The sequence below is a fragment of the Halichoerus grypus genome, chromosome 6 (assembly GCF_964656455.1).
Source record: "Halichoerus grypus chromosome 6, mHalGry1.hap1.1, whole genome shotgun sequence".
NCBI classification, from domain to species: Eukaryota; Metazoa; Chordata; class Mammalia; order Carnivora; family Phocidae; genus Halichoerus; species Halichoerus grypus.
In genome coordinates, this window is record NC_135717.1 from 77,555,647 (window position 1) to 77,573,912 (window position 18,266).

The window sequence follows — 18,266 nt, forward strand, 5'->3', positions numbered from 1 at the left end:
TTTTAAGGAATAGGTGGTATCTGAACCGGGATCTTAAAAAATGGATAGAATTTGGGCATTCGGGAGATAAAGTGAAGATCTTAACCTTTTCTTCCAGTCTCTCGTGGTTAGAGCCCCAAAGACTGGCAAGCAGACTGCCAGAGAGGAAGTTGTGGCGGACAGAGGTGGCCGCACAGATGCCCTGAGTGGAAAGTCATCTAAGACTGTGCTGTTCTCTGTGCCCTGGTTTGAACCAGAGCAACAGCCAGAACTCCTAACATTGCCCCGGATTAACACGACCCCTCACACCCACATCTAGCCTCGGATATGGGCTCCGAAAGGAAGACACGGGGCAAATGACCAATGCTAATTTCAACTTGACATCACGCTACTGACGAGACTAAGTTTACACAAGCCTACCACGTTCTACCAAACCAACATCACAGGGCCCGAGTCACAGAAAAGCCATTTCAATTCCATTTATTTGATACGTGCTCACTAGGAAACATGAGTCGATCTTTTAAATTGGTAAATACTTTTTTAGAAATATATCCATATCCTGTTCCTGAATCACCAATGAACCAACATAAACTTTCTGAATTGATTTCTTCTCAGGAAACTGCTAGTCTCATTGTTTCATTACTTCATCTTTGGTCTCACGACAGTATCTTGCCTGGGCCCCTGAGCCAGCTGGCTCCACACAGACCTGAATGCAGAAAACACGCCCAGAAAGAAGTCTGTGTAGTTTCCTGAGAGGTCTGTGGTCCGCCCTGGCCCTGTGCCGGCAGCGACTCCTACCACCCAGCACTCAGACCTCACGTCTCTCTATAAGGGAGACCCTGATGCACCCCCACCCTCCCCTCCACACAGGATAACCCTGAACCAGCAGCAAGCAGAGCTGCTGCCTGAGCGAGCCCTCCGGGATCCTGCGGCGGAGGCAGACCATGTCAGGAGCAGCAAAGGGAAGTAGAGACCGAGCATGTGCCCAGGGGTGAGGTCCTCACGAGCAAGGTGCAGGCAGAGAAAGCGCGCGCCCTCCGCCCGGCCATCAAGGAAGCCTAGAGCCGATGCCCAGGTACGCTCCGCACGTGCGGGAAACCACGCTCACCTCAAAGCCCACATTTGAGTTTCTACTGAAACTGAGACTCAAAAACAGTCACGTCTCACATGTGATTGGTGAGACAGCCTTCAAAAGATGGTTCTCTCTCCCACTCGGCTCCCGCAAGGCACTCTGGGTGTAGAAGTGTGTCTGCCATTAGCGCCGACCCCTGCTTTTGGATCGGGCCTCCGGATGTGCGTGATAGCAGCTCTTAAAAGTCAGCTGTGCTTCCGCCTGCACCTCTCACAAATCATAAACCCTAGGCTGGGTCTAACGGCCTTAACTGGCGGCTGTCCTATCTGCTCCCATTACAGAGGGGCAGTGAAGACAAGAACTCTACTTCGAGCGCCTGGAATCCTGATGACGAGGCTGCTCCCAAGTGCTCTAGGGACAGCTGTCCTGGGGAGAAATAAACAAGGTTCATAAAAATGACAATTGCACGTGCCCTGCTGGGGAATGGAGCCTCATGAAATGGATCAGGTCGGCAATGCGGGCATCTAGGTCAGCGGCTGTAGGTCAGAATCACCGTGGTCAGCACGACCCCCTTCCTCATGGCCAGGCCACGGCTCCCAGCTCGGCCCAGGAACAGCTGGTTAGCGGGCGGCGCGTGCGTGCGTGGAGGTGGGGGAGCTCCGCTTACCCTCCGCCCCGCCTCGTTGTTCTGCAGGTTCATGAGCACTCGGCCCTGCTCCTCCGACCCCTTGGCAAAGTTCTTCTCCCGCTCGCGGGCATCCACGAACTCCTTGGCAAAGCGGTAGCCGTACTCCACATTGTCCCCGCAGCCGCCCCACAGCCAGTCCCGGGGAAGGTCCTTGGGCCGCGCTGTCCGGCTGCAGCCGCACGTGGAGAGCTCACCCTCCCTGCAGGCCCGGCTGATGGCGTTCACCACCCCCGCGGCGCTCACTGCGTACGTGAAGGCGGTCTCCCGGCTCCCTGCAAGAGAAGGCGGGAGAGGGGGGAGGGATGCCAGCCTCCTACGGAGGCCCTTTCCTTCCTTCTGCCTCTCCTGGGCCCAACACCATCACCTGGCCGGTAACACTCCCAGGAGGCGAAACGATGTCAGCAGAAGCGTCTTTCACTTCCCATGGCTCTAAGGGTTGGAAACTGCTCTTGATAACGAGCAGAAATTTGCCTCCCCTACCCTGTGAACACACAGACTAGAATGAATCCCTCCAGCCCTGGCCCACACTAATATCCGTTCCAGGGAAGGGTACATGGCCAGTAGATTCCGAGGAGGCAGACCTAAATGGAGGGGAGGGTGGGCATTAAGGAATTTATGGAACATGTGGGACAAACAGAATGAGCCAGAGTAGAAATCATGGGACCAATAGTAGGACTCTGTATCCTAGCAAAAACCTCTTCCTCACAGCTGCCAATTTCTCACCACTCAATGGGCCACACATCTGTCTTTTTTATTGTTGCCATTATCTAGCTAGACAGTGGCAGAGACGAGGAGGAGAAGCGAGCTAGAATTACAATGTCCAGAATCATCCATGCTGTTTCCCTCTGCCTTGCACGGGATCCACGCTGCCTCCCTACTTGAGAGCACTGGGGAACCACATCTACAGGATACTCAGCGCCATCTCACCAAATGTCCAGATCACTTCCAGTAGAAACTCTGAACTGTGTTCCTCTCTATTGCTGTAGTGAACCGCTTAAAAACTCCTATGATGCACGTTCCACTTCAATAAAAATGTTTATAAAAAAATAATACTCAGCCACCAGGGAAATGCAAATCAAAATCACCCTGAGGGGACGCTTGGGTGGCTCAGTCAGTTAAGTGTCTGCCTTCAGCTCAGGTCATGATCCTAGAGTCCTGGGATCGAGTCCCACCACATCGGGCTCCTTGCTCAGGGGGAAGCCTGCTTCTCCCTCTGCCTGCTGCTCCCCCTGCTTGTGTCTCTCTCTGACAAATAAATAAAATCTTAAAAAAAAATCACCATGAGATACCACTGTACACTCATGAGGATGGCTAGAATCAAAAAGGCAAGTAGTAGGGCGCTTGGCTGCTTCATCGTGGGGATGGGTATAGAAATTACATAAAAAACAAAATCTTAAAAATAAAATAAAATAGGGGCGCCTGGGTGGCTCAGTCAGTTAAGCATCTGCCTTTGGCTCAGGTCATGATCCCAGGGTCCTGGGTCCCACATCAGGCTCCTTGCTCAGCGGGGAGTTTGCTCCTCCCTCTACCCCTCCCCCCTGCTTGTGCACTCTCTCTCTCTCTCAAATAAATAAATAAAATCTTAAAAAAAAAAAAAGTAGACCTCCCATAATCCTGTCTTGGCAGGTGGAGACGGAAGCAGTCTACAGTCCTCAACTGGTCTCTCACTTTGCCCTCCTTCTTGATTGTCTAGGTAGGACACAGTCAAGCTTGCAACCAGACCAGACTGGCCAAGTCAGTTTTTCTCAAGGAACCAGGGGTCAGCTTCTGGTCAGACGTGGACTAGGAGCAGGACAAGAAAAACCCAGATGAGGTGGGAAGTCACACTCATGATTCAACCATCAGGACTGACATCTGAGTCAGTGCTGATCCACTGCCAGAGACCAGGGCTCTATCTAATCTAGGGTAGTCAGACTAGGAGAATGAACAACCAGGATGCTAGGGTGACCAACAGGCTCGTCTGGAGGAGGGTCTATTCCCCTCGGTGCGGGAGCCATGCCTGAGAAGTCTTCCTGAGATGGAGTCGCAAGCCCCTGACCTGGCATCCTGGGACAGGGAGGAGCCCTGATCTGCAGCCTGACCTACATCCCTCCCACTGTGACTCTTCCTTTTCACAGCATTCCTCAGGGAAGCCGGCTGGGTTTTCAAGGCAACCCAGCCCATCATCTTTTAATGACTTTAATCACCAGAACATTCTTTCTTATAGTCATTTGAAAAATGCCTCCCTGTAACTTCCGCCTGCTGGAGCTACGCTGTCTAATCCCTTCCCATTTGACAGCCTTTCAGCATTTGAAAACAACTGATAGGCCTTTTATGTTTTGTCATTTCCAGGCTACAGAAGTCTGATTTCTTCCTCAGTTCTTTAGCAAACATGCTTTTCCGAGCTGAATCACGCCTCTCAGAACTGCCTTTCAAAATAATGTGCCCGCATCTGAGCATAATTATGCAGACACTCTGTGCTCTGACCGTCCTGGCCTATCATGATGGGTTCGGATCCCACTCTGTCCTCAGGTGGATTAGCTGTCCTTGCAGGTGCTCTGCCTCTTTTGGTTGAGGCATCGAGGGTGGGCAGCTCTGCATTCCTGGGGAGCAACTGGGTCCTCTGCTAAGTGCAGACTACTAGTGCTGCTCTCAGCCAGCAAGACATAATGCAGGGCTTCAGAATGGACAAGCAAGCTGGGGGGCTTCTCTAAACGTGCAACAACTCAGAGTGGAAACTCAAACCATCTCAAGGATAGAGGCTAATAAACCCGCAGCCATGTTGCTGCTAGAGAGACCTGGCATCTTCCCCCTACAAGGAGACAGCAGGACAGGAGCACGCCCTCTCTCTCTGTTTCTCAGTAGTGCCACCCAACTACCAGGAAGGTGCCCCCATGCACCCCTGACCAAGGCTGAGCCATGCACCACGGCTCCCTCCAAGGTGCTCTGCTGCCCTCTGGTGGTGGACTCTGGCAGCAGCTTCAAAGAAGGGAGGACTTTCTTGGAAGTCATATATATGAAAGAGAGAGAAAGAGAGAGAGAGAGGATTCCCCAGGAGCCACCCTGGGACCAAGGGCATGAATGGAGGATAGCTTCCCAGGTAGCATAAGTCTGCAGGGAAGCTACAAAAAGAAACTGTGAAAATAAGGCAAGCAGGGGGTTCCGTTCATAACAGAACAGGGTCCGGGGAGAATGGGAGGGCCGGCTGGCACAAGTCATTCCCCCAAGCCAGTCCGCACCCAGTGGCGTTTCCATTCCTGCTAACCCCTTCCTTTCCTCAAGTAAAGCTCACTTTTTGGCTGTCACTCAAACAAAATTACACATGAAAAGGATCTAGGGGATGTCAGGCACGCATTAGGTCCCCGAAAATGATTTGTGGATGCCTCTCTCTACACCTGGGGTCCTCCTGCTCTCCTCATCCAGAACCCAACGCAGGGAGTGCTGCTAAGACTTTACCAGATACTAAGTGTATTTGAGGAGAATCAATAAATTATGAACAATTCCCACTTAACCCCAAGTCCATTCTTTTAGGAAAGCTGCCCAGTAAGACTGTGGCAGGAACATGTGAGCCCTCCTTGTCTAGACCTTGAGTTGATACTAAAGGAAGGACGAGGGCAGCAAGATTCAAAGTATACTTTCCCCTGGTCCTCACTTGTCAACATGGGTAGGGGAAAGAGATCAGGAGGGAGGGGCCTTCCTCATACCCTCCTTGCTGCTAAAATCGTCCTTTGGGAAAAACTCAGCCTCAAGTAACTCCCAAATGCCCTCCTTCCTCGGAGGGGAACCTCTTTTGGAGAATGCGAGACAGAAGAACACAGTGCCCTAACACCTTCCTTCTATGGCCCTGCCGATCAGACCCAGTAGAATAGGGCCGGATTTCTCAATTTCTTGCCAGGGAGGGGAGGATTGCATTTCAAAAGGACCTCAAACAATTAGACCCCAAATCACACCTCCACCTAAGCAATAGGGCAGCCAGAGAGCAGGGGGGAGAGGGGAAGGGACAGGAATCCAGGAAGAGGTGGCCTCTCATCTTTCTTCTGGGTCTGTCCCCTTCCCCCACGTTCACACACATCCCTCTGGAATGAAAAAGCCAGGACTGGACCTGGGTCAGGTTAATGACAGCTATCACCAATTTGGCCCAAAGCTTCTATCTCTCTCTCAGGGTCCAAGTGGCAGAGGTAAAAGTCATCTACACTTTCAGAGCTGCAATTTTCGGTTCTCTACCCAATGCTGTCAAAGCACCCTCCCCCCCGGCCCCTGTGCTGAGACAAAGGGCAGTGTAAATCCACTCTGACTCAACTCCGCTGTTCTGCCACCCTCCCAGAGCGAGTGGCCGCTGACCGCCGCAGACAGGGCGGAGCTGGGAGCAGAGGGCTCTCTGAGCGCTAGCTGGGTGGCCAACACGGCATCTGAGACCCTGCTTCCTGTGTGCATCTCCGTCTCCCCTTGCACACCACTTCCAAGCCTCGGAGAACTCAGACACTGGTGAGGGCTCTCTGTGCCGGGCCTGGGAGGCGAGCCGGCTCCTCTAGCCAGCCATGTGCCGGTGGGCTCTTACCTATCTGCATGACTCTGCCAAAGACGGACGCGTTGTCCACCGTGCTACAGTTCCACCGCCGCTGGCGAAACTGGTACTGGCACTCCTTGATGCCCGTCTTGGCTCCCTCCCCGATGTAGGCCATGTGTTCCTGGTACAGTTGGCACAGCTTCCTCTGGCCAGGGGAGAGCCCAGGGAGCTGGCTGCACACGGGCTGGGCACCGATGATAAACATCTCGGGTCTCTGCACCGGGCTCATAGCTAATGACCTACAGCGGAGAGCCAGAAAGGGGACAGGAGGCCAAGGGGTGAGCGTGTGCTGTGTGCAGCATGAAGTCATTCGTTCGACACATTTAGCAAGTGCTTTCCTTCTGTGTGCAAGGCCCTGTACTAAGGGTTTGGAAAGGAAACTTCCTAAAGCAGAGGCCCTGTCTTCAAAGGGCATGATAGGAAACTGAAGCACAAACGCAGAGGACACGGGAGGTGTCAAGGGCCAAAGCCAGACTTGAGCTTCTGCATCCACAGTGACCAGACAGAGAAAGAGCTCTTACAGCCAGAGAAAAGATTTTATAAGGCAATGGCCAGAGTGTGAAATGGGTCTTAAGGGATGGGGGCAGGCAGAAAAGGGCAACAGAGAGGGCAGAGGACATTCATTCCAGGTGGAGGACAGAAACAGCCAAACCTTAACGGGAGAGCACATGACTTATTCAGGGGGTGCAGATGATTCATTCACTTTAGCCCGTGCGCAGGGTATGTGATGGAAAGCAATAAATTCCTTCAAATAGCACTGCCCTTATGCCTTGCAAACAGAAGCCAATTTACATACATCACAACACAGTCTAAAGGTTTTCGCTTCCATATCCCACCCACAAATCCCCTAACCCACTCTATCCGTTCAGGGGCTCTCGCTTCGGCTCATGCTCTACCAGATAAAGTGTTCAGTTAGATGAGAAGACTGTAAGATGTGCCATCTGAGTACAAATGTGAGCGGGGCCCAGCCCAGGCAAGATAGGTGGGGAGGGCCGGCCATTTCCAGGTTGACTTGGCCATGACAGTAGTCTTAAAAACACAAAAGAAGGCCACACAAGGGTCCTGCAAATCTCTCAACCTCTCATCTGGTCTTCAGACTTATAAAATAGGAATTCTACTCTCCTTGCTCCCACTGGAAAAAAAGAAGTCAATGTTCTTATTGATCCAATAACAACACAAGAGCTATTTCTAACAACCCATGGGGACGGAGGAAGGTCCCAAAAAAGGGGAAAGCAGACAGGATCAGAGGAAAAACCCAAATGAACTAATCCTTTATCCTCGCTGAACCTTCACCTCTGGGGGCTTGTTCGAGAAAAGGCTGTCCTAGTTTTCCTGGGATGAAAGCGGTCCTTAGGATTCCTACCAATAAAGGAATGATCACAACGCACGGTGACCCTTCTCCACATTTAATTACCAAAGGAGGCGTAGGTTGTAGAGAAGGGCCTCAGCCGCTCTCACTCACCACCAGGAGCTGGCTTCGGCCGGAAGCTGGGCCCAGCTGGACAGCAGAGCGGCGGCTAGCAGCAGGAGGCTGGCCATGGTGGGCCTCGGCCTCGGCCCCCCCCAGTGCCCTGGGAAGACCCCGGGGGCGGTCGGCTTCCGAAATGGGGCTCCCTGGAGAAGACAGAATGGAGGGAGCATCAATGTGGAGATGCAGCCGATGAGGCAGGACCGGGGGAGACGAGGAGGGGGTTAGCACCAAGGATGAGGTGCTGGGGGGGGGCTAACGTCAAGTTCTGCTCCCCCCACAAAGCGATTCAGCCTCTTTCCATCCTCCATCTCCTACGGCTACTCTTCTCACCAGGGGACCGCCTTTGTGTCTCTTACCCCAAACTGTGGGAACTTTACCCAGGACCTAATTCCAAAGGAAACAATGAGCTGAGAAACTAGAAAAGAGAAATGAAAACAAGTCATTTCCAGAACAGAATGTGCTCCAGGTAGCATCAAGGAAGATGCTGTGGTTGCTGCAGCTCACACCTGCCCTTCTTCCAGAACATCCAAAGAAGCCAGGGCACCATCCACTCCTCCCTGTACGTCTCACTCCAGTCAGAGCGCTCCTTCCTGGGCTAAGAACAGCTGGTGAGTTGGATTTGCCTGCAGCCAAATAGGAGTCTTCCCTCCCAATGTGTACCCTTCTCACTCCAAGGAAGTTTCCGCATCTCAGCTCTTGTTTACCAGGAATAGAGCAGACAGAAGGGCGAGGACTTTGCACTTTCTCAGGGCAGCTTCTCTGAGAAATGCCATGTGCCCCTAAAGCTCCCTCGGGTGAGGTGGTCTCTTCCTAGGTGGCCTCCTTCCCCTCCTCTGCGCTGTGGCCCTCGAGGGGCGGCCAGGAGCACTGACGGCAACAGCGAGCTCTTGGTCTGCAACGCCGGCCTCAATGGTCTGCGCCGAAGACGCATCTTCCAGAAGCAACGACCCCTTCCCTTGTAGCTCAAGAGCTTCCCACACCTTTGCCTATGCTTTTTGTAACTCACGCCTGTGCCTGTATCCCCGAAAGAGCACCCTTCCTCCAGCCTTTGGAAACAAACGGAAAATCCTTGCTTCTGGATCCTAGAGCAAGTCTATAAAAACACGCCCCCTCCCACTCACCCCCACCTCGTTTCCCCCTTAGCTTTCATCCAGGGCGTGACCCCACATCTCCAATGAGTCTTCTTCCCAGGACCCCTTAACACCTCCAACTCTACACACACACACACACACACACTGGCGCGCGCGCTCCCAGCCGCCCCCACCCCATCTCACCGCGCGGCTCCCGCGGCCCTGGGTCTCCGGGCTCTCCGGGAGGGGGCGGCAGGTGCTTCGGGTCATCAGCCTAGGAGATATTTTTGTCCTGGGGCCACCAAGAGAGGAAGGTGGCCTGAACAGGATCCAGGGAAGCTGGGCCACAGCCTGGTCCCCACCCCCTTTTGGTTTTTCTTCTTGAGGTCTCAGCTGGGGCGGGAGCACCAACAGGCAGGTGTGTGGGGCCGGCAGGGGGCAGATCAAAGAAGAAACTTGCTCCTTCCCCTTTGTCATGCAGAGCCCGCTCGGAAATGATCTGGCCTCTAGCGCCGCCGACTAACAGCTCCCCACACTCTACTTTCCTAACAGACCTCGCCTCCTCTAAAGGATGCCCCCTCCCCCTCTACCCTCTACCCCCCATAAATCCTCCCCGTCCCTCAGGGCAGGAGGTCTGTGAATGCACCGACTGGAACCAAGAGAGATGGAGCAGAGATAGGGCCGGCACCAGAAGCTAATGGCTTTATGGAGGGGAGGGAACCAGGTCCAGAGAGGGGAGGACGAGAGAAGAGCTTCAAAGGGTTTCCTTGTGCAAACATCCTCAACTCCACCTACCAGTCCTTCTTGGGGACTGAGGAGTCTGAGCTGCCCCCATTCCCCTGTGGTCCTCCTCCCTCCCCCACACCTACCCTCCCGCCACCGCGCCTCCCGCCGACCCCACACATCCTCACACGTTCCTACTGCCCGAGAGCTGAGTTCTGTCTCCCAACGGGTGACACGTCTTATCCCCAGGGATGCCCCCCTCACACCAGCGTCTCTCACTTCTGCCACACCTTTTCATCAAGCTCCTGTGAAATCTTTCTGGCTCTGCAACTCCTAGGTTCAACCGAGGCCACATGGGCGGGGGGGCACCGTTTCTGAGCCAAGGACAGGAGTCCGTGCCTGCTAACGGTCACTGTGGCTTTGACTCCCCAGTGACAGGCCAGCTAGGGCCAAACTTCCCAAGAGCTGCTAATCCCACCTCTCGGTGCCTCACGAGCATAAACGGAGAGAGGGCTCATGGCTCAGCTGTTCCTACCATGCTGTGCTTTCCATCAAACTGGCCGCGCATTAAAAAATAAATATATTTTAAAAACTTTAAAAAGAAAAAACAGACTGCCGCACGTGTGGTGACTTCTTTCTCTGCCTTCCAGATGTGTAGCACCTGAAATTGCACGCCCTTCCCGCCCCCCCCACCTCCACGACAACCGCTCAGGATGCTCTCTGGCAGGACGCAGGCAGATGTGACCCACCCTCGGCATGTCACAGAGCCCGAGGGGCCAACCCTCGGCCCTGGCTTACATTCTTGGCTTTCCTTGTGCGGAGCTGGGAGGAGAAAAGTGAAGACTGGTGATTGGGTTCATCAGCATGGGCAGCATGGAGACTTCTGGCCTCAGCCCAGCCAGGGCGGAGGGAAGCTGCGTGGGGCCGGATGGTTTGGCTTTGATGAGTGGGACACATGGAAAGCCCTGTTTGTGCTCACAGGTGAGGTTTACAGCACGACTCAACCAGGGGAGGCTCTTCTTTGCATAGGAAGAAAGAGCTAGTAAATACGGAAAAGACAGGGGAGGGGATTCCTTGTTCCGCCTTTTGTCATAACCACGGATTTCCTCAGAGAACGAAAGCCTCTCGCCTTGCTGGGGGGTGAATGCCGCTATCAAACACAGCAAACACAGTGAAGCCCCGGGGGACTCCGGGGTCTCTGTCCTTTAGTGGTAGAGGGTCAGGGAAGGGGAAGATGCCTCCAGAGGGCCAGAAGGAGCTGGTCAGACATCTGCTCTGCCCTACTTCTTCAGTCAGTTATTTGTTTATTCATTAAAGTCATTAATCAAAGGTGCACCAGGGGCCTCCTCTGTAACAGTTACTGCTCTAAGGGCCGGAGACGCGGCAGTGAGCAAGGAAACGCCTCCTGTGCTAGGTCCCGAGAGTACTGCAAGAAGGAAAGCCGGGACAAGAATCAAGAATGGTAAAGGGTGATAGTGTACATTCTTCGGGGTCCCGTAGGGAAAGCCAGACTCTGAAATATCTGCCCAGCCCACCTCTCTTCAAACTGCTGTGGAGATAGGGAGGTGGCAGGGCTGTGACCCCACATCCCGGACTCCGCTGTGCCATGTCCTTCACTGAGACTGCGATGCCCGGCTTTACCAGCACAACCAAAGGGGTGCATATTTGAAGACAGGGCTCCAGGTCTTCTTCCTTTTTTGGATTCGGTCATCATTTTTCATTCCCTTAAGTAGTTAGCCCAGAGGTAGGAGCCCAAGGAGAGAGACGTGGACAAGTGGGGCTGACCTGTGCTTCCACACACACCTCAGAGCAGTGCCACCATGAAACACAACCCCCCACCCCCCCACGGCAAGGGCTTTGACAAGGTCATTAGCTGTTCACAGAGGCCACCACTGGGTGCTCAGGACTGACCTCCCCCAGAGCCCGAGAACTCAAGTAAGGTATGAGTCACACATGAAATGGTGTCACATCCCACACCTGCCCCGTTGTCCCAGACAGGCACCCTCACACCTAGAAACCTACCCAGAAATAACCAACGGCCTCCAAGGGAGCCTTTTCCTGGCTGCCACTGGCTAATTCTTTCTGTGTGACCCAAGGAGGAGCTATGGAACGTGTGATTAAAAAATACATTTGCAGTCCACCTGGACTGCAGTCTAGCACGTGACTCCTGATCTCGGGGTTGTGAGTTCGAGCTGGGGCATGGAACCTCCTTAAAAAAAATACCTTTGCAATTTTGTCAGTGTTCCTGACAGACACTCTTAGCAGTCTTTGGGAAGCGAATGTCTCCCTTTGTGAACTCTGGCCACACTCCCATTGTCTCTAGTGATTCCATGATTTCTGTGGGGGCAGGTAGGGCAGGAGCAGGATGATGGAGGCTTCTCTCCCCTCCGCCACATCATTTCCACCACTGTAGAGAAAGATTCTTTTTTTTTTTTTTTTAAGTAGGCTCCACACCCCGCATGGAGTCCAATGCGGGGCTTGAACTCACGACCCCGAGATCAAGAGTCAGACACTTAACTGACTGAACCACCAAGGTGCCCCAAGAAAGATTCTTTATGGATCTCAAAATACTTGACAAACACCTCCTAAAATGCAGTCAGGCTCAGTAATTTCCTTCTCTATTTTCAGGTAAATACACCTGAACACCAGAGCAGTCCTCTGTGGTCTAACCCAATGGCGCCCACACCAGTTTTCCTGAAACACAAATCTTGCATCATAATATTCCCATTTGAAGACTTATAGTGGTTCCCAGCTCTTCAACCATTCTAAACTTCCCAGCCTGGCCTCATTTTACGTCTCATTCTTCTGAAATTCCCGCTTTGGGGTCTCTTTTCCAATCTCTCCCTGCTCCTAGAACAAGCTCTGCCCCTCCCACCCCCCAAGCCCTCATTCTGCTCCTCTTCCCAGGGATGCTTTCTCATCTCCAACAATACTTCCAAGTCCGTGCTCAAGATTCACTTCCTCCATAAAATTGTCTTTGATTAATTCCACGCCATGGAAATCTTTCCATTGACTTGGGATTTCCTTGGCACTGTGAAGACACCATTCCACCCAGGCTGCCTTGGAACCGTGCATATTTCTTCCAGTAGACGCAGTTTCCCGAACGTACAAACTTACCTCCCCTACTTCCTCTGTATGCACCACTGTGCCTAGTATACTTGTACTAGACAATAATAAATGGCTCTTGGTTGATAACTGGTGATAATACTTGATACTAGAGGACACTTACTGAGCACCTTCTACATGCACTGAGACAAATATTTTATATCCAATTCTCTCATTTAAGCTTCACTAAAATTCTATGTGATCACTATGCCATTATTATCCTCGCTTTGAATATAAGGGAAAAAATCCTTTATGGGGACGCCTGGGTGGCTCAATTGGTTAAGCATCTGCCTTCGGCTTGGGTCAGGGTCCTGGGATCGAGCCCCGCTCCAGGCTCCCTGCTCAGTGGGGAGTCTGCTTCTCCCTCTCCTTCGGCTTCTCCCCCCAGCTCAAGCTCAGCTTGGGCTCTCTCCCTCAAAAAAATAAATAAAATCTTTAAGAAAAAAAAAGAGAGAAAATAGAAGGCAGGCTACGGAGGCCAGTCTCTCATGGACAAAGGAGTCCTTTTGGTTTCCATATGGCCCAGCCCACAGAAAAAGCTGCTTCTACTAATGTATCCCTATTTGGGAATCTACTGTTAGCTGCTAACTGAGATTCTGGAGATTCCAGGTCTCAGCTTTGTTTCTACCTTCTCCTCAAAGACATGAGTAGCAGGCAGCCTCTAAAGCTGTTTATTATAAGATAACCTGAAAATGTCTAAGACGGTGCGCCTTGCAGTGCTTCATCTAGCAGTGGGAAACATGAAAAAGCTACTCTGAAAGGCAGGACACACCAAGTGCCTGAAGAGTCCAAGGGATGCTTCATAGTCAGGATGTGGGAATGGAGTAGGACCTTGAAGAATGTGTAGGCTTTAAGTAGGAGAAAAGGGGAAGAAGGATTTCCCATAAAGATGGGGTTTGGTCAAAGAAAATTTCAAGGTGTTTTGAGAAAGGTAGGAGAGAGACTGCAATAAAGAAGGACTTCAATAATTTCCAGTGTCCTCAGAATCATTCTTGTTCATTAAATTTAGGAAGTCCCCCTGAACCCCGATACTGAATTCCCAACAAGCATTCAGCCATGCGTCACCCAGGAAAACTCGCGTGATCTGCAGTAATGGGACCTGAAATGGTGGCTGGGTAAATCTTCCCAGAGAGCTGAGTACAGGAGTTGAGATACTGATTGATCACACTCTCCCTCACAATCTTGCTTGTTATTTGTCCTCCAAGTCTCTTCCTGGATCCAGGCCTAAAATCTTGCTGCTCATCTTGACTCCTCCCTCTCCTTTACCTTCCACGCCCAACCAATTGTCAAGTCCTCTTGGCTGGGCCTCCGTAGTATTTACAAAGCGTATTCCCCCCCCTCCGCTCCTGCGGCCCCACTTCGAGCTACAAGAGCCTGAGAATGGCCTTCTTTGCCTCCAACAATTTGTAAGTGTCTTTTGTCTAATTCTTATCTTTGGAATGATTGAATGAATTCCTTCCACGCTCAGTTCTCTGATTTCCAAGGTAATAGCCAGCTACCAGGTTGCTCAAAGTACCGTCCCCAGACTCACAGTATCAGTATGGCTTGGAAACTGATTAGATACACAAATTTTCGAGCCCCACCCAGACCTGCTAAATCTGAACTCTGCGGATGGTGCCGAGCAATCTGTTTACACAAGCCTTCCAGGTGCTTCTGGTGCACACCCAAATCTGAGAACTTCTGTCATAAAGCAGCCCATAGGAATTAATGCGCTAAATCTTCCAGGGAACATGTATCTGTGTTAATGGCAAATTTCTACCTGTCGGTGCCTTAAACCAGTGGCTTCTTACCTGGGGGCCCAGAACCACAGAACTTACGCAAACCAAGCACTGTCTCTGGAAGGAATACATACGTCTACCTACTTCCACTGTGATGATCTCCATGTATATAGACCCTTATAATTAATAAAACCCTAATTCATTTGGAAGTGTTACTGATGATTGTGGTTGCTGGTGGTTGCACAACCCCAGGAATAGATTAAAAACCACTGAATTGTACACTTTATTTTTTAAGATTTTTTTTTTTTTTAGTTCATTTGAGAGAGAAAGAGAGAGCACAAGCAGGAGAGAGGAAGAGGCAGAGGGAGAAGCAGACTCCCCGCTGAGCAGGGAGCCCGACGTGGGGCTCGATCTCAGGACCTGGAGATCATGACCTGAGCCGAAGGCAGATGCTCAACCATCTGAGCCACCCAGGCACCCCAGAATTGTACACTTTAAACAGGTGAATTGTATGGTATTGGAGTTATAGCTCAACAAAGCTGTTACTTTTTTTTTTTTTTTAAGTGTTCCTGATAATGCAGCAATTCCATTTTCCTGGAGATGTCTGCCCACGTGCACACCAGGATGCATGTCAAGAATAGCAGTGCTATTAGGGGTCTCAAACTGGAGTGGCTTCTGGGTGGCTCAGTTGGTTAATTGTCTGACTCTTGGTTTCGGCTCGGGTAATGATCTCAGGGTCGTGGGATCGAGCCCCATGTGGGGGTCAGCGCAGAGTCTGCCCCTCCCTCTCCCTCTGTTCCTCTCTCTGCTCTTTCTCTCTCATAAATAAATACAACTTAAAAAAAAAGATTCTCTCTCCCTCTCCCTCTGCCCCTCTCCTGCCTGGCTTGCACACTCACACTCTCTCTCTCTCTCTCAAAAAAAAAAAAAAGAGCCTCAAACTAGAAACAACACACACATCCACAACCATGGATGGACCAATTAATTGTGATATATTAATGCAATGAAATATTAGGCAGTGATGAAAGTGAATGAAGTACAGTTACATGCAACAACATGCGTGCATCTTACAAACATGACGTTGAGAAGAAGCAAGTCACAAAAGAATATATAAACTATGATTCCATAGGGATCCATACATGGTACGTGGGGAAGGCAGGGAAACAATGACTGTGACCGTCAGGAGAGTGGTTTCCTCAGGGGTGGAGAGGGGACTGTGATGAGGATAGGACATAAGAGAATTAATTTGTGGAGTGCCAGCAATGTTCTGTTTCTCAACCTCAGTAAGGGGTACATGGCAATCCCCTTTATAACAATGTATTAAGTTGTGCATATACGCTCTATGCATTGTTCTGTATATGTTATATCGCACAACAAAAAAACATTTTTTAAAAGATAATTTATTTATTTGACAGAGAGAGAGAGCACAAGCGGGGGAGCGGGGAGAGGGAGAAGCAGACTCCCCGCTGAGCAAGGAGCCCGATGCGGGGCTCGATCCCAGGACCCCAGGATCATGACCTGAGCAGAAGGCAGACGCCCAAACGACTGAGCCACCCAGGTGCTCCCAAAAGACATTTTTTAAAAAAGATTTTATTTATTTACTTGAGAGAGAGAGCACAAGCTGGGGGAAGGAGAGGGTGAGGGAGAAGCAGATGCCCCACTGAGCAGGGAGCCGAAAGGAGGGAGCAGGGAGGATGCTGGGATCATGACCTGAGCCGAAGGCAGACGCTTAACCCACTGAGCCACGCAGGTGCCCCTCAAAAAGCATTTTAAAATGAGGACAAGGGCACCTGCGTGGCTCAGTCGGTTAAGCGTCTGCCTTCGGCTCCGGTCATGATCCCGAGGTCCTGGGATCGAGCCCCGCATCGGGCTCCCTGCTCAGCGGGGAGCCTGCTTCTCCCTCTCCCTCTGCTGCTCCCCCTGCTCGTGCGCTCTCTCTCTCTCTCTCTGTCAAATAAATAAATAAAATCGTTAAAAAAATAATAAAAATCAAAATAAAAAATAAAATGAGGACAAGTCTGGGCGTCTGGCTGGCTCAGTCAGCAGAGCACATGACTCTTGATTTCGGGGTCTTGAGTTCAAGCCCCATGTTGGGCCTAGAGCTTTTTTTTTTTTTTTTAAATGAATAAATAAAATGAGAAAAAGTCTCATTAACACCCAATGATTTGAGAGGATCTTCATATATTTCTTCAGTGGAAAGTACAACTATAGTCTCAGGGGGCACGTGACCTTTTGTGGGGACGAGCTTAAAAAAGGGTCCTCATACTCAAAAAGAAACCTCTGCCTTAAATGCAGGTTGAAAAATTTAGGCACAGAGACAACCACTTGGGATAACTATTTGAGGGCGGGCGGGCGGGCTTGCTGGGGAGGGAGGGTGCTCAGCGCAAACCACATGGGTACCATTCGCGGAGTGCAAGGTCTGCATTGACTATTCACTTAGGACCAGCTGCCATGACCACGCCAGGGGCCAGCTCAGCATTTTGTTTCTTCTCTTCTCACTCCAGAAAACGAGGATCTGACCAAAACCGCCTTCTGGCAAAACCACCTCTGCCTGCCGCACCCCCCCTTTTTTTTTCCTTCCAATTTTTACCATTTAGTCCTATAGCTAGTTGTTTTCTTAGATGGATTTTTTTTGTAGATATTTTTCTCCCTTAAAAATATTTTTAAAGGGGTGCCTGGGTGGCTCAGTCGTTGGGCGTCTGCCTTCAGCTCAGGTCATGATCTCAGGGTCCTGGGATCGAGCCCCACATCGGGCTCCCTGGTCGGCGGGAGGCCTGCTTCTCCTTCTCCCACTCCCCCTGCTTGTGTTCCCTCTCTCTCTCTGTGTCTCTCTCTGTCAAATAAATAAATGAAATCTTAAAAAAATTTTTTTAAGTAGTGACCAAAGATGAATGCAATTATGTACCCAAGACTTGATCAGAAAATCCCATAACCTCTTGAAAGAATCCCCAGATGCTCATCTTTCTTTGCAGCTCAATTAACATAGCCTTTCCCTGCCAGCCTTAATTATTTCTCCCAAGGGCCTCTCTCTGTCTCTAGGTCTCTCTAGCTGTTCTTCTAAGCTTTTCTCAATGAATCCTCTCAGCCCTAAGGCAGAGCATTCTTTTGTGTGATCTACTTTTCCGATGGTAGGTGGAAGTAAAATTAAAGTTTTTTTTGGAGCAGGTATTCCCAGCTAGACTATTACTCATCTCCCAAATAGTGTCTTTTCTCTTTGTTTCTCTCATTTGCAGGAGAAATAATGCTCTGGGGATGGGGGCGGGGGTGAAGGGATTAGAGGGGGTAAAAGCAGTGAGATTTTAATCTGGCCCTCAAGAAAAATGCAAAACTGCCCTTCTTCAAGAAACTGTGTTTACCATTCACTATGAGAAATTTCTCACAATCTGGGAAGTATGGGAGCAAAATGGACATAATCACAGCACAGGGTGACAGGCACACAGAAATAGATCCTGATGCCTCCACACTAAAATCTAGTTCTTGGTGTTTCAGAGAAAAGCGATTCCCAGGTCTCCAGCTCCTAGTGCCTGGAGAAGTGTAAAGTGGCCACTCACCTGGCCAGAATAATCCCACACACCAGGCAGGGCAAATCCCTGAGACTCCAGGCCCTGCACAGTTCCCAAAAGTGGTACATCCCAGCTGACCCCTCCTTGTTTGTCACATTTGAGGGGGGGGGAAAAGCAGTCCCACCCCAGAAGTCTTATTATTTTATTTTTTTAAAGATTTATTTATTTATTTTATTTGAGAGTGCTAGAGAGAAACAGAGCATGAGGGAGGGGGGCAGAAGGAGAAGCAGGCTTCTCCTTCCTGAGCAGGGTGCCCGATGAGGGGCTTGATCCCAGGACCCTGAGATCATGACTCAAGCTGAAGGCAGACATTTAACCCACTGAGCCACCC

General features: G+C 50.9%; 1 protein-coding gene across 2 annotated transcripts in view; it reads right to left on the reverse strand.

Annotated features, from left to right (window-relative positions):
* The window catches only part of WNT5B (Wnt family member 5B), a 103,728-nt gene that overhangs the window by 4,432 nt on the left and 81,030 nt on the right, over window positions 1-18,266 (reverse strand). Inside the window, exons 2-4 of one of the 2 annotated variants that reach the window (XM_036118668.2) lie at window positions 7,748-7,899; window positions 6,277-6,524; window positions 1,719-2,011 (exon numbers count right to left, since the gene is read on the reverse strand). In XM_036118668.2, coding sequence (XP_035974561.1) covers window positions 1,719-2,011; window positions 6,277-6,524; window positions 7,748-7,899 — 693 coding nt within the window. Of the gene's footprint in view, window positions 1-1,718; window positions 2,012-6,276; window positions 6,525-7,699; window positions 7,900-18,266 lie in introns of those variants that run through there. The other variant, XM_036118685.2, reaches the window with a different exon arrangement.